At 39.5% G+C, this 14,532-nt stretch overlaps 4 protein-coding genes across 7 annotated transcripts; 3 read left to right on the top strand and 1 right to left on the bottom strand.

The window, feature by feature from the left end:
- Nucleotides 1-47: 47 nt before the first annotated feature.
- On the top strand, nucleotides 48-2,521 carry LOC115010096 (ras-related protein Rab-13). The gene is made up of 8 exons (XM_029434504.1): nucleotides 48-149; nucleotides 242-362; nucleotides 531-657; nucleotides 758-839; nucleotides 993-1,107; nucleotides 1,353-1,460; nucleotides 1,578-1,654; nucleotides 2,351-2,521. Exons 3-8 carry the CDS (start codon nucleotides 642-644, stop codon nucleotides 2,433-2,435), a joined length of 483 nt encoding a protein of 160 aa, XP_029290364.1. The 5' UTR covers nucleotides 48-149; nucleotides 242-362; nucleotides 531-641; the 3' UTR covers nucleotides 2,436-2,521.
- Nucleotides 2,522-2,741: 220 nt separating this feature from the next.
- On the top strand, nucleotides 2,742-7,441 carry cd151 (CD151 molecule). 4 transcript variants are annotated; one of them, XR_003832375.1, is made up of 9 exons: nucleotides 2,742-2,894; nucleotides 3,805-3,889; nucleotides 4,379-4,570; nucleotides 5,303-5,377; nucleotides 5,781-5,801; nucleotides 6,133-6,237; nucleotides 6,449-6,660; nucleotides 6,743-6,829; nucleotides 6,934-7,441. XR_003832375.1 is itself a non-coding variant. In XM_029433523.1 (9 exons), exons 2-9 carry the CDS (start codon nucleotides 3,806-3,808, stop codon nucleotides 6,991-6,993), a joined length of 780 nt encoding a protein of 259 aa, XP_029289383.1. In that variant the 5' UTR covers nucleotides 2,742-2,894; nucleotide 3,805; the 3' UTR covers nucleotides 6,994-7,441. The 4 variants fall into 4 exon arrangements, 3 of the variants coding, with proteins under 3 accessions (XP_029289383.1, XP_029289384.1, XP_029289386.1); XM_029433523.1 differs by having other exon boundaries at nucleotides 6,505-6,660; XM_029433524.1 differs by lacking the exon at nucleotides 5,781-5,801 and having other exon boundaries at nucleotides 6,505-6,660.
- Nucleotides 7,442-7,492: 51 nt separating this feature from the next.
- gatd1 (glutamine amidotransferase class 1 domain containing 1) lies at nucleotides 7,493-10,317 on the top strand. The gene is made up of 7 exons (XM_029433527.1): nucleotides 7,493-7,683; nucleotides 7,946-8,022; nucleotides 8,811-8,916; nucleotides 9,007-9,114; nucleotides 9,199-9,290; nucleotides 9,537-9,630; nucleotides 9,727-10,317. The coding sequence occupies exons 1-7, from the start codon at nucleotides 7,635-7,637 to the stop codon at nucleotides 9,840-9,842; spliced, it is 642 nt and encodes a 213-aa protein (XP_029289387.1). The 5' UTR covers nucleotides 7,493-7,634; the 3' UTR covers nucleotides 9,843-10,317.
- chid1 (chitinase domain containing 1) lies at nucleotides 9,869-14,524 on the bottom strand. Its single transcript, XM_029433522.1, has 12 exons — nucleotides 14,114-14,524; nucleotides 13,769-13,912; nucleotides 12,561-12,693; nucleotides 12,439-12,483; nucleotides 12,255-12,361; nucleotides 11,891-11,952; nucleotides 11,691-11,780; nucleotides 11,476-11,577; nucleotides 11,219-11,368; nucleotides 10,872-10,952; nucleotides 10,739-10,781; nucleotides 9,869-10,639 (listed from the first exon to the last, which is right to left on the bottom strand). Exons 1-12 carry the CDS (start codon nucleotides 14,219-14,221, stop codon nucleotides 10,541-10,543), a joined length of 1,164 nt encoding a protein of 387 aa, XP_029289382.1. The 5' UTR covers nucleotides 14,222-14,524; the 3' UTR covers nucleotides 9,869-10,540.
- Between the last annotated feature and the right edge of the window lie 8 nt (nucleotides 14,525-14,532).

The following is a 14,532-nucleotide window of genomic DNA, read 5'->3' as shown; positions in this document are numbered from 1 at the left end:
AAACGTATATTATAAAATGTCTTAATGCTACTCATTTCTTCTGCCTCACTTTCCACAAAAAACTTTCAGAATCCAAATGTCACAAAGCCTTTGCAGAAGAAAGGGTCAATCATAGGTAACTACTTACTGCAAGACAAGCCATTGAAAAGGTTTGTATGACAAAACACATCTGACATCACGTTTATCATCTTTGCATTAATGCGAGGAAGCAACTAATTGTGTGTATTCATTGATTCTGAAGACAGCTGAGCTCATCCGATGAGCTGGAGCAGCACAAAGAGACAGAGGTGACACATTCATCCAAGAGACACCAACTGTCATGTAGAGTCAGGTGTGAGAATGTCGAGCAGGTGCAAACTCAGGTAGGGAACATATTAAAACTACAAATACATTAATCACAAATACATCAATTTTATAAAACGGCAGCTAGAGCCCTATAATGATAAAGGTGATGGAGCACACATTAAACATGCATCCTCTTATACGCAAAGGAACTCTTTTTAAGTTTGGTCCCTTTACCTGAATTTTAGAGCACAATTGTCAGTCCTCAGCGAGCGTTCAAGGTGGTATTCCTGGGTAACTCGGGGGTGGGTAAGAGTTCCTTCATCCAGCACTACTGCACAGGACACTTCTCCAGTAAAATGAGCACTACTGTGGGTAAGTTTTTCTTTAATTATGTCACTTTCACAATGAGTAACGTGCTCCTGAGTGTATGTATATGTGAAAGTATGACACCCTGGTTCTCTGTTGCTTCTAGGTATAGATTTCCAGATGAAGACTTTATCTCTGGGCTCCACCACCATCACCCTGCAGCTGTGGGACACTGCAGGGCAGGAGAGGTCAGATAAACACAGCTTATTCCCATGTTTACCAGACATGGGCTTTTTTGTGGCTTACATATTTTACAGTATACCATTTGAGCTGTAGGATATGTTTTTTTATTGCCACCTGATAACTCAATGAAGTCTTCTCTTTCACTAATATGTGTTCAGGTTTCGCAGCATCACTGAGCAGTACTACCGTAAAGCCGATGGTATCCTTGCCATGTATGACGTAACTCAGTCCTCCTCCTTCGCCGCTGTGAGAGGGTGGATGGACTCGGTAAAGGTGAGCAGGTGGAGATGTCATGGATGGAAAAACATACAAAGCAGTTTGTATCAATTTGAATACACATGCAGGTGATTGATGGTACATGAATCTCTATAGAAGCGTGTGCCATCTGAGTGATACATCTCTACTTTGATTTTTCTTTTTGGGTAACTTCTTTGTTTGTGTATTTAATTGCTTTTCTCACCATCAATGTATTTCTGCCTCGGTTTTCAACACTAATAAAAGTGCGTTGCATGTCCCAGGAGAAGATGTGTGAAGGTGCGGTACTGATGCTGCTGGCGAACAAGCTGGACCTGGCAGACAGTCGCAGCAGAGAAGTGACAACAGACCAGGGGCAGAGACTAGCAGAGGTGAGCCACATTTGAATATTCAAACTCCTTTCTGCAGTGCTTTACTCACAATGTCGCTGCGATTCTTTGAAATAAGTTCAACTTAAATGTTTGGTTATTTTACTTCCTGGTTTATAGCAGCACCAAGCTATGTTTTACGAGTGCAGTGCTAAAAGTGGATGTAACATGGAGCTGCTGATGACTCATCTGGCTGGGTATGGCATCCTATTTCTTTGCTGTATGACATTCACATCATATAGATCCTGCAAAAATGTTTGTATCTGCTGTGTTGGCATTTTGTTGATACACTTGATTTGTCACTGTAGCAGAAATACACTCTGTAACCAGTGTATCAGGTACGCAGTCTAATACAGCGGCCTTGTAAAAATATGAATGTTATAGTCATTGGAGAGGTGTGATTCAAGTCTATAGTCATTTTTTGAGGCTTTCTTTTGTGGTGCCGTTGTTTTTGCATTATACTGAGAGGTGTGTCTGTTAAGGGCTGCAAATGTTGAATAATCTGCCGATTTCTGACTAATTGTTTAGTCAGTGAGTCTCAGACATTTCTTCAGACTGCTTGTGATGTCTGACAAGCTGTCCAAGACCTGAAAGATACAGTGATATCAAACGTAGCAAATCATCACAATTGAGAAGCTGGAATTAATTCATGTCACTTACTGATCAATTTATCAACCAATTGTTTCAGCACTATTTCACAAATGTAGGTTACTGTCGTGGATATACAAGGGATGCACCTGATAAACTCGAATCTCAGTTCATCTCGTCATTTGTATCATAAATCTGAGATGGAGCCAGGCAGCAGGATCAGTGGTGTGAACTACAAACTCATTTTTACTCTCAAATGTCGTGGTTTCTGCTGCACAATGATTCAATAATGTTCCTCATTTCAGGATGTTAATCTCCCAGCATGATCGACAATGTGAAGATGCAGTTTTACTGACTGAGGACGTGACTAAAAGAGGCTGCTGTACATAAACACAACACTAAAAACTCCCAGGCCCAAATCCTGTGGTCACATAAATCATGGCAAGACACAAACGGTGACATTTGAACAAGTTTGCTGAACAGTATCTGTAATGATTGTTTATTATTCATCCAATAAAATACATTTTTGATGACTCCTTTGTTTTTGTTTTTTTTGTTATTCTATAAATAACATCTTACAAGCTGCACAATTGTTTTAAAACTCATGTGCGTGAGAAACCAGCTGGGGGCAGCCATGTTCTCTGTGTGGCTTGTGGAGGGGTGAGCTGCCTGTTGCGCCAAAAGAGGACAGACGCTTGAGTAGGAGGCTCTGGTCTGAGTGTCAACTGAGAACTAACGCTGTTGCAGTTAACCTTCAAAGACAGCAGCACTTTGACACAGGGGTTGGTGAGATCTGGGAAGACGTTACCCCGATAATCTACACTCTCAAGGCCCACCATCTAAAATCAGGTAGGTGTATTTTAGTCTCAGCAGAAAGGGAGAGCAGTTTTTCCATGACACAATGAGTTAAAAATAACTCTGATTATGACCATTAGGAGATGTTGTTTTGCTGCTGGACAGTCACATTCACTCATGGAGGAATTTGTCTTAAGGATAGAAAACAGCATTTTTAATGTGTTTACATATGTTTAATGTTTTGTAGTTATTGTCCCTTTACTCTTCATTGATATGTGTTGTTTTATTTATAAAGATAGTGTTCACGCTCACCCGTTCTCATGATGCTCAGAGTCACAACTCTTCTTAAAATAGAAGCAGAGGAAAGTTCAACTCAGGTTAGTGTAAAGACGGAGTAATTCATAAAGAGTTAAATATAAGCAGTGTATCACTGGAGTGTGAGAATATCAGCTTAAATTACTGGGATGGTCTCTTAAATATCTGTCTGCTTGGATGACATGTGACACAAGTTAAGTATGTTTTCCCCACAACATGTTTGATTTCATCTTTTAGTTCTTTCCATGGCTCTGTTAAACCAACTTTTGAAACGCGCCACATTTAAAACCTTATATAACGCATATAAAACCTTAAAAACATGTCCGAATATAAACATGTATGTTGTAGCAAAGCACGTGAAGCTGACTGGAATAAGGAAATTCCTGCATATATACCGTGACCAGTCTCAATCAGATATAGCACTACTGGGATTAAGCTCGCAGTCATACGAGTATAAAGATGGTACATTGTGTGATAATAATCTTCGCTGTAGTATGTCAGCAGTGTCAGAGGGAAAGACTTGCTCTCTGAGCATTATGTGTTTATTCAGCTGTGCTATCTAATTTATTCCAGAAAGATTTTCATTTGGTAATGCTTCCCCTGTGTGTACATCGACCTGAAGTACTAACACGTGCGCTTTTCATTTCAGAATGGAAGCTCAAGGTGAAAAACCTCTCAGCTGTGGGACAATTTGTCTGAAATATCTACTTTTTCTCTTCAACATTCTGTTTTGGGTAAGTAAACTAGGAAGTGTTTTAAGACAACACAACACTGTTGTCACGGTTGGAACTTATTGCTTATGCATATTCCATAAACAATGTGTAATATTACGCCCGACATAGATTCAATAAACAACATTTGCAGTATCTTTTTGTCTCTGCGAATGCACTAAAAGTTACAATAGATTCTTCTTTAGAAATTCTTGCATTTATGTAAATGTTAATTTACTTTCTTATCTTTAGGTTGTAATGCTTGATTGATCTTGTATAACCATATTGTACAACAAAGTATGTTATTGCAGATATGAAACCTTGATTTGTGTGCACCAGATGATAAAAAAACAAACACATTTAGCTAAAAGTCTCTTGGGGCTGACGGGAACTAAGGCGTTGTCTTGTTTGCATCACTGTCACATTTTAGGAGCTTGCTAAAAACCTTATGTGATGCATTCTTTATATGAGCATCTGGTTTGAGTTGCGCTGATAACAGGTACGTTCCTTCAGCTGGCAGGAGGGTCCGTGCTGGCAGTGGGAGTGTGGACGCTGGCGGAAAAGAGTGACTACATCAGTTTACTGAACTCCAGCTTCTACTCAGCCTCAGCTTATATCCTGATAGCTGCCGGGGTCATTGTGATAGTGACCGGGATCATTGGATGCTGTGCAACTCTGAAGGAGATGAAGAGTCTTTTGATTGTGGTAAGATGGATCAGACACAAAACACTGTGACAGAGACCTCGTTGTTTTATTCAGTCCACCAAAGCAATAACCTCTTTTTAATGAAATGCTTCACCTCCAAAATGATCATTTGTACATCCATTACTCCCCCTGTGGTACCTTTAATTATATGGAATCAGGAACCAATGAAAGACACATTTCAGTTCCTGTTTATACACATACAACCTGTCTGAGTCTACGTGTATTGAAAGATAATCCCTGGTGACCTTCTGTCACTTCCGTGCAGCTCATTATGTCAGACAGACATGGCTGTCAGATATAACAGACAAAGTCATGCAGCGTGTGTCTTTAAGAGTTTAGATTTAGAGCGCGGCTCATGCTAGAGGAATGAAGGGCATCACAGGCGTCTGCTTGGACTGAACTGTGTGAGACAGACAGACACAAGTGAGAAGATATTATATAGAAGCAAAACTCCACACGCTCTGTGACGTTATGTCTATTTCAATTTTAACCACTACCTTAATAATGAGTAACGTCCTTTACCACAGTTCAATCAGTAATTCTCTGGAGTAAAACTTTTATTTTGTGAACAGGTACTTTAAATGCTTGTGGAATAATCTAAAATAATATTTAATGTCATATTCAAGCACAGAAATGCACTGAAGCACAATATGAAAAATGCTGGAATTTATATTTCTCATCTTTAGTTTACTCACAGCTGTGTTATTGTTTATTCATGTCCCTCCTCTACAGTATTTGGTCTTGTTGCTCTGTGTTTTCCTGCTGGAAATCATTGCTGGTGTGCTGGCTTTCATTACCTACCAAGAGGTGAATTGCTTTAACTTGTGTTTGTATGTGTTTGTAGATATTTGACCAAAGGATAGTGACTGATCTAATATAGTATCATTTTCAATATTAATATTTCCTTGTAGCATTTTGTGTGGCGTGTACCAACGTATTGTTGTTTACTAGCTACCATTGATGTTAAATCTCACTGCAGCAATTACAAATCTGACATTTCCTTTTCTTTCTGTGTATTTGTGTCATTCCATAATCCCTTAATGTGATTTCAAACACCATTCCTTGTTCTACATCATTTCTATTTAAATCTTTTTACCACTGCCTCAGTGTCTGCACGCTTTCTTGTGAAATGTTCTCTGCATGTTTTTCATTTGTCCTATTTTTCCATCTTTCTCACACCTCTCTTTCTTCCCCCCTTTTCTTGCTCCAGTGTTTCCCTCTCTGCCACCAGGTAATCTGCTGCCGCCTGTTTCCACTTTATATTAAACTGTTTCTCTAACAGGTTGATATAAAATAGTTTGTTTGCACTTTGTCAGTCGAGCAACACAAAACTATCTTTACTTGCAAATTCATATGACAAATGCTCATGTAGAGCAGGGAGTTGGGTCAGTGGAGATATGCTCATATATTTAGAGTTATGTGAGACCGTTGTACAGGTACAGAGGAATGTTACAGGGGAGGAAAGAAACTGGACCAGGGGATAATTTTATTGATGGGTGGAGATTTGCAGATGGCGCATTTTCTCCTGAGTAATCACTAAAGTACTGCTTTTTGTCTCCCAGCTGGACGAGGAGCTCAGACAGAACCTGAAGGTGACCATGCAGCAGAAATACCAGCAGCCGGGGGAGGAGAGCGTCACGCAGGCTGTGGATAAACTTCAGCAGGAGGTGTGGGAATGACACTAGTGTTTAAATCACAGACGATTTAACTGCCAGGTTGACAAAAAGTAATACTACTTAAATGACTTAGATATGTTACATTTGAAATGACAGTTTGGCTCCTTTAGCCTGCATGTGAATACAATTGATACATAATTGATTTATTAACAATATGTTGACATAACCATGTCCAATTGTTTTTTGTTCTCTTTTTTGTGAGGTTATATTGTCGTCTTTTTTCTTTCTTTGGTCCTCTCTGCACCGGCTCCCTCCCAGTTTAAATGTTGTGGCAGTCACAACTCCTCAGACTGGAGAGACTGTGCTTGGATCCAGGCAGCAGAGAACGAGCGGCTCGTTCCTGACAGCTGCTGTAAAAGTCCAGATGACCTCTGTGGTCGCAGGGACCATCCCTCCAACATCTACAAGGTGGAGGTAGGGGAAGCTGTCCGTTTGGCTTTGGATGAATGTTAAATGATAAAAAGATCCTAATTTATTTCCTCTCTCCTGCTTCCAGGGAGGCTGCATTATGAAATTAGAAGAGTTCATCCTGAGTCAGTTGTATATTCTCGGTGCAGTGGGCATTGGGATTGGATTTTTACAGGTACAGAGCCAAATACAAGTTAATATGAACATGTTTTTTAATCTTGTGCAAAATGGTTGTTTCTATGTGCAGTGTGGAACTAACAAACTCCTTGTGTCTTTCAGCTTGTGGGGATGATGTTTACTTGCTGCCTTTATCAAAGTTTGAAAGAAGATCCGTACTGATTTTTTATATTGTTTAATATCGCATCATGTGTCACATCATGAATTGTAAAATGTTTGGTTAGGTACTTTAATGCCCCAATTATTCAGTCATGGATGCTGTGAAGTGCCAATTCAAATTATGACATGATTTTCAAAGTGCACACACTAGAGATGCTTTAATGCTGCTGGGCAGCAATGTCCTCTTCTGCAAAATGCCATTGCATGCTTTAAATATCTTCCCTTGTATGTTAAGATTATGAGTGTGGAAGAACTTGTAAACAAAAAAACACATTTTGAATAGCAGAGAAATATGAGCATGCTGTGGCTACATTTGCAAACAGTGTTGGTCTTGTTGTTTATCTAAGTTTTTTTATGTATCACATATTGTTTACCAAAAAGTGTAATTAAATAATGAAAATATATTTTTGTGTTTGTTAAAATGCAAATAAAATGCTTTATTATTCCCAAATTGACTTTAATACGTTTTATTTTTGTGACAGTGAACTTTTATTCTGAAATCCTGCAGCGGATGTTGTTGTCAGCTGACAGTACTTCCTCCTCCTCGCGGATTTCTCTTGCATGATTTCACCTACAATTACCTTCTTATTCATTACTTAAAAGATAAGAATACTTCATGTGGAGGCAGGACAGAAATAAATGAAATGTCTGCAAAACCAACTTGTTTAATTGTGGCGAGTGCGTCTCCTCAAGGTGGGTCCATGAGCTCGTGCCAGTTGACGTATAATGTAACGTTAATTTAGGGAATAACAGTGACAACGTGTAGAAAGTATACTAACACAGTTTTGTATCAACTACAGCTCAGCTAGCGTTAGTTCTTGATTTAAGTAAACTGTTAGGTGTGTTCAAGCATCACTTACTAGCTATCTTTTAGTTTGACAATCAAGCTACGTGTTCTGTTGTGCACGTGAGCTCTCTGATGCGTAACTTGAATTGTTATGTTTTGTTCCTTCAGGGGTGTCAGCAGCGTCTTTCCATCAGTCCTTCAGCCTTTGTACCTCCGTGTTCAATCTCCAGACAGCCACACCTGGGGTAAGACTATTTGTAACTGAAAAATACTCAACAAAGTTAATATTTCTAAAGTGTTTCACTCTTTTATCTGTGACCTCAGCATCCCACACGCAGTGGTGGACAGTAACTAAGTACTTTTATGCTACTGCTCCACATCTCAGAGGCAAATATTGCACGTTTTACTGCACTACATTTGTCTGACAGCTTTTGTTTTGATACCCTGTCTGTCCTGTGAAAACCATTTATCTCCAAATGTGGTGTTTTTTAATTTGAGTGTTTTGATAAATTGAAGGATGAAGTGTATTTCTGATAAAGTAGTAGTTCAAATCGGCATAAACATCTACAGCAGTAAAATATACGTGTATATATAAGTATACAATATATGTTAATGCTGTAGTAATGCTGCATATTAGGGTGTTGTGGGTTTTTTTTATTTAAAAATGTCCTAATCATTTTTTCTTTCTGGATTTTTGTTTGTTGGAAGATCACATTAAAGATGGAACAAGTCTGACATTTACATTGTTGTTATTTCTGTCTTTACGTTTCATAAACCTGCAATTTCATAAGTGTGTGTAGACTTTTTATATCCACTGTACTATAAGAATAAAAAGGTGCTGAAAATAATACAGCTCATTTAAATAAATAAAATTCCCCAACATTCGATTTATTTAGAAATATGATGATGCAAACCCCTACTGGAGTATAAATTAAACTAACATTTTGTCTTTAACTTAAGGTTTGCATGGGCAACATTATGAGACCTCAGCACAGGGTAACATAGACTTAAGTGTTTGTTTGTTTTATTGCAGGGGAAGCCAATAGACTTTGTTGGAGTCGATGAAAGCACTGCTAGATGGGTGCAGGACTTCAACGTTAAACCCTACGCAACACCAGCCAAACTTGAATCTATTGATGGTGAGAATTTTCATTTCATGGTCATTTGGCTGTTTTCATGTGTGCTGTTGTTTGGACTCTGCCGAGTTACCTCATGATGACCTTCTCCAGGTGCTCGGTACCAAGCGCTGCTCATCCCGGACTGCCCCGGAGCGCTGAATGACCTGGCACACAGCGGCTCTCTGCACCGCATCCTCACACACTTCATCTCTCAACAAAGTGAGTGTGAGGCTAATGTTAAAAAGTGGTCAGTATGTGATTTACATGTCCGGTGTAGAGACTTGTTTGTTTCTCTGTGTGCAGAACCCGTTTGTGCAGTTGGACAAGGAGTGTCGGCGCTGTGCTGTGCCACTGAGGGACAGAGGTGGATCTTCGGTGGCTACAGCTTAACAGGGGTTAGTCAAGTTTAACATGAAGGCAGTACAGGGCTGCACCATGTCATTTCAACGTCAACATTGCATAAATGTCACATAGCAGGACGTGTAAGGCAAATGAACTCAAACACGTCATGCAACTATTATTTGAATTTGAATTCATTCAAAAGTCTTAAATCTAACAACCTGCCTTAAGTTGTAGGAACCTTGTAAATAATGTTTTTATGTGTTAATGTAAATAATAACATTAACTTCTTCCGCTGAAAGCCGTCAGTGTTTGAACTGGTGCGGAGGCCTGACTTTGCCAACCTGCCCTTGGTCGTGGAAGACTTTGTGAAAGACAGTGGTGGATCATACACGGGTGAGCTGACCTGCAGAGCACGGATACTCCTTTGGTAGAGTAATTACTTAATCAGCATTTCTAAAACCCTCTCATGTTTATCTCTTTGTTTCCCAGCAAGCCAAGAAGATGCCGTGCACGTAGTCATAGACAGACACCTAATAACTGGTCAGAATATGCAGTCAACCTCACTTGCTGTAAATAATCTAATTCTGCTCTCTAGTGCCAAGTAAACGCAGGAGCACTCAAATTCAACAACTCAGTTGTTCCACATTTATATTCATGTAATTAAACAAACATTCATCTCAGACAAATATTGGAAGATGCTGGTGCAGAACAGATGTTTGGCAACACTGTAAATACAACTTCATTACTTTCAAATGCTGTTATTATAAACCTAATAAAAGCCACACAATCAAATGTCTTGATTCGAAATTAAAAAATGAGAAAAAGCAGATGCAGTTTTGAGGATGATTAAAGGCAAAGAAGGACGAAGGAAGAAGATTTGGACTGAAAAGAGGCTGCAGGTGTCTGTCATGTGAAGAAGAGAAGAATATAACCCTTTTATTTGAACGTTATACTCATCGATGATCATGCACTCTCTGTTGTTGGCTGGAGATGTGTCACTGCACTCTGTCTGATTTGTACAAGTTGAAATTTTTCCACAATACCGTCAATGAAAAGGAATAAAAACACTGTAGTACCTTGTGTCTGCTGCTAGTATATTTGTGTTGAAGATGTCAACACTTTCATTACCCTCAAGTTGAGTATTAACTAAATCCTTTCAAAGTCTCGTTTCAGAGTTCCAACTCAGAAACGAAAAACAGAATAAAAACGCCTGCATACAGCGCTTGAACTTCGGGGGCCATGAAAAAGAAAATCCTTGTGTTGATGCTCCAAAGTCCTCCGTCTTCACTTTACAGTACAACTCTCATAGGAGATCATAGAAATAGTCCAGTCCTTGTCCTAGTTCCCACAAGGAAATTCCTGTTCCCAGTTCAGTAGCTAAAGAGATCCTCAGGTAGAGTGACTGTAAAAACATATTAAATAATGTTACTCTCCCCATGTAGACCTAATAAAAATACTTTGGTTAATAAAGTGAAAGGCAGATGTTGTGCTTAAGACTTACCTTCAATGACGGATAGTACACCATATGCTTAACTGCATTGTTCCTGAAATCAATGCCACAGATCTTGTTAAACGATGATGTCGGAATATTTTAGCCGTAAATTAGTTTACTTTAAGTGTAACTAAATCAGTACCTCTTGTAACTAAAATAATGCTCCGCAGAATATTCATCCCAGAGAAGTTTTGGCTTATGTTCTCGTAAAATCTCGATGTACCTGCAGGAAATCGGAGACAAGTTTAAAACGCCACAGAAAGCCCTGAAAACCTATTTTACTGTTCACAGCCTTTCACTACGACTTATTGCTACTGTGTGACACAAAAGTTGTGTAGAAAATAATTGCAATATCTGGTTCTGCTGCATGAGTCTGAAAACGTTTATCACAATGCTAAAGTACTCCTCGTTTAAAGTTGGAAACATATGAAACTTGAATTTGTGAAATATAAGTAACGTGTTCCAGCAGTCGTCACAGTATTATCTTACCTTCCTCCCAGGATTGGCTCTGTTCCCTGGCTTGCGAAATCTAGGCCATACATATTGAGTCCAAGCAGGATCTTTTCCCTCCACTGAGTGTTGGGAGCAAGCTGGAGAACACAGTCTCTCACCCAGGGAAGGGGGGAGCTCGGGCCCGGACTGTTTAAATAAAATAAAGATATATAACTCAGAATATTGTTGGCATTAATTCTGTGAATCTTCTTGTAGCCGTCTGTTACACTTCTACCCTTGCCTGTGTGTCTCACCTGTCCCCGCTGGAGTAGTCGTAAGTCATGAGGCTGAATCCGTCGACTACAGGGGCCAACTGCTCAAACTCCTCCCTGCCGAACATACCCGGCTGCCCCGCGCTGATAATGATGGGAAAGAAAAGGAGCAAAAAGAAAGTCAGGACCAATCTAAGTGATTTTTCCTTTTTAGCATTTATAGCCGCTGAAAAAAAACAAAAACTACTTTCATTCACCTCGTCACAGCAGGAGGGATGACAAGAATGCAGTCTAATCTTTTAGCCTTCAAAGTCTCACATATGTGTTTCACCATATGGACAAGCTCCCTGTGTGAAGAAGAGTTCATGTTGAATCATTTGTATGTCCTTGAATCATCCGCGACACAACAGAATATGGTCAGAGAAATCGTTCAAGATGTGTCAACATAGTAACTCACTTTCTTTTGTTACCTCCCAGCTGGCTCCACACCTCCAAGGTGAAACCATCGAAACCTTCAGTCTGCAAAGACACAGCTTCATTAGACGCAGGACAAACAACACTTTTACAAGGGAGAAATAACTGAATTCTGTTCTTTGTATCTTGAACTTATTTGTATCTAATGGTTGAATTTGTATTGTATCGTTTCTGCATGTTGCACTTTTGTTTGGCTTATTTGAAGCTATTGTTCTGCACTTAAAGGATTCTACCTATTTGAAGTGAATGTACTCATGATTGTTTGCACTTATTGAAAGTCGCTTTGGACAAAAGCGTCAGCTAAATGAAATGTAATGAGTTCAAGCTAAACGCAACACTTAAATTACCTTTGCAACATCCACCAGCTCACTTCCCAGCTCTTCAATTTCATCTTCACTCCCCAGCACGCTCATGTAGTCCTGGTAAGACCAGCCATCAAATAACAGACGAGGCACTGACGGTAAACAAAATTAAGCAATTAAAATCTGAAAGCACTTGCACACATTTCTGAGTTGTAGGCAGTCTACTCACCCAACCTGACTTTTTTATTAGACTTGCGAACAGCTTTGACCCAGCCTAGACGGACAAAAAGATCCCTTTATGTACATGAATCACTAGGAAACACTTCCCATTTGACCTTCAGCCACGTTTACCTGGATCATGGTCATGGAGTCCACTAACGTCAAAGGTTTCAGGTCCCCGTCGGCGGACCTGAAGCCAAACTGGACACACTGAGGTTAGTTTAGCACCAAACATCTTGGCAACGTCATAGCCGTGAGCATTCCACTGGAGGACGGGAAAAATAAGATGCGATTTAGAGATATTGAGTCAAAAACATTGTAAACATAAAAGATAGGTTGACAGTAAAGGATAGTTTCAAGTCTGTCTTAATACAACACATACATGTCTACATGTACATTCAAAGAGTTATCGGTCTCTGTAATCCTTCCTCCTCTCCATACTGGCCATAAAGTGAGACCCTCCTCATACATCTTCAGACGGTAACATTGGTCACTTCTAAAGTCATGGGCAAGGAGCAGCAATTACTTTAATCTGCCAGGTCATTTTCTTAATAATTGATAATAATAATAATCTTTATTTGTATAGCACCTTTCATACAAGAATTGCAGCTCAAAGTGCTTCACAGCAAAAACATAACAATTAGTACAAGGACAGAATAAGAGCATTTACAGTACAATAATCACAGTGTAGATGTAAATGATATGTAATGAGTCTGAAGTACCATTATAAAAATAGCCGAATTAAAATAGTATAAAATAGCAGATAAAATAGCAGAATTAAAATTGTATAAAAATAGCAGAATTAAAATAGCAGATAAAATAGCAGAATTAAAATAGTATAAAATAACATTGGACATCATGCCTAGTTCTCTGTGCCGTACTTAACAACCCTACTGCCGGGAAATCACATTCATCACACCATTCTTGTAAATGTTTTAAACTATCAGAGCCATCAACAATGGGCCCCTGTGGCCTTTCAACTGGTCTACTTACTCCCTTCTGTTAAAGCCAGCTTTTCTCCAATACACATTTACCAGAGAAACTTCCTCTTGTTCCCCGTGGTAAAACAGTCTATTTGATCTCAGGCTTTTCAAAAATACACATTTATCTCAGTTACCTTTACACATCCAATGTTAAACCAGAAATTGATCAGTTGTTTGGTCTATTAAACCTCAGAAAATAGTGTAAAATGCCTTTCATAATTTTAAAAGTGACATGCTTGTTTTCCAACAACCAGTCCACAATCAACAGATCTTAAATGTACCATCACATATCCTTTAATGCTGTGTTGTCACATAGTGAACAGCAGCATGGGAGATTTAGATATGTTGGTAACTTACAGGAGTGACATATCCAAGCACCGGTCCTTGAAATGTTCTCTTGGTGTGAGCCCAGTGTCTCTTTTCCTCCTTCACTATGTCTTTCCAGGGCGGGTCTGACACAACGAGGCCTCTCTCCAAAACAGACAGCTCAGCCGGAGATGTCTAAACAGTGAGATCAAATGATAAACAGACCATTTTCAGTGACAGACAACCATCATATTCATGACTGGACATGACAGGTGAGGAAAAGGGTCTCTTCCTGATTCTGGACACTTTTTGTAAGTCCAGTGACATGCCAGGCACACAGAGGAGGCACACACAGTTCACACTCATTTCAAGGTAAAGACCTGAAGTTGTACTCACCTCAACATCAGCTGCTTTATGCGACTTCTTTGCATCAGTTTTTGAAAGAGTGGCACTGACTAAACAGTAGCATGAGATGGCGTGCAACAGGAATAATGTCGTTCTCATTTCCAAACAAACGCAGTGAAAATGAGAGGTGAATCAGTTAAATATAAGATGCGTTAGCAGGTTGCAGGTTTGCAGTGCAAAGGCTTCCTTCCTGACTGAGATCTGGCAGATTAAAAACCAGCATATCCTCCTGCGGTTTGATGTCACACAGAGCAACGAGACAAAAAGGCCCCGTCCTCACTGCTACAATATTCAATTTATAACAAACAACCTAGTTTTGACTATCTGGCGGTTTGATTGACAATTCAGCTCAACGTGTTTCTTTCTGAAGCGTCAACGAAGCGGGGTAACTTCCGGTTGTGTACTTTTCA

This window comes from Cottoperca gobio, chromosome 6, assembly GCF_900634415.1.
Source record: "Cottoperca gobio chromosome 6, fCotGob3.1, whole genome shotgun sequence".
NCBI classification, from domain to species: domain Eukaryota; kingdom Metazoa; phylum Chordata; class Actinopteri; order Perciformes; family Bovichtidae; genus Cottoperca; species Cottoperca gobio.
The sequence above is the reverse complement of the archived record's forward strand: the minus strand, read 5'-3'. Positions and strand labels throughout refer to the sequence as shown.

Coding starts and splice junctions, on each gene's coding strand:
- LOC115010096 (XM_029434504.1), top strand. Junction 1,108..1,352: donor GGTGGATGGACTCGGTAAAG/GTGAGCAGGTGG, acceptor TGCATGTCCCAG/GAGAAGATGTGTGAAGGTGC. Junction 1,655..2,350: donor CTGATGACTCATCTGGCTGG/GTATGGCATCCT, acceptor TCCTCATTTCAG/GATGTTAATCTCCCAGCATG.
- chid1 (XM_029433522.1), bottom strand. CDS start 14,221: ATGAGAACGACATTATTCCTGTTGCACGCCATCTCATGCTACTGTTTA. Junction 12,484..12,560: donor ACTCCATGACCATGATCCAG/GTAAACGTGGCT, acceptor TTGTCCGTCTAG/GCTGGGTCAAAGCTGTTCGC. Junction 10,782..10,871: donor CATTATTTTAGTTACAAGAG/GTACTGATTTAG, acceptor CATTGATTTCAG/GAACAATGCAGTTAAGCATA.
- cd151 (XM_029433523.1), top strand. CDS start 3,806: ATGGAAGCTCAAGGTGAAAAACCTCTCAGCTGTGGGACAATTTGTCTG. Junction 4,571..5,302: donor TGAAGAGTCTTTTGATTGTG/GTAAGATGGATC, acceptor CCTCCTCTACAG/TATTTGGTCTTGTTGCTCTG. Junction 5,802..6,132: donor GTTTCCCTCTCTGCCACCAG/GTAATCTGCTGC, acceptor TTTGTCTCCCAG/CTGGACGAGGAGCTCAGACA.
- gatd1 (XM_029433527.1), top strand. CDS start 7,635: ATGTCTGCAAAACCAACTTGTTTAATTGTGGCGAGTGCGTCTCCTCAA. Junction 8,917..9,006: donor CAAACTTGAATCTATTGATG/GTGAGAATTTTC, acceptor GACCTTCTCCAG/GTGCTCGGTACCAAGCGCTG. Junction 9,115..9,198: donor ACACTTCATCTCTCAACAAA/GTGAGTGTGAGG, acceptor CTCTGTGTGCAG/AACCCGTTTGTGCAGTTGGA.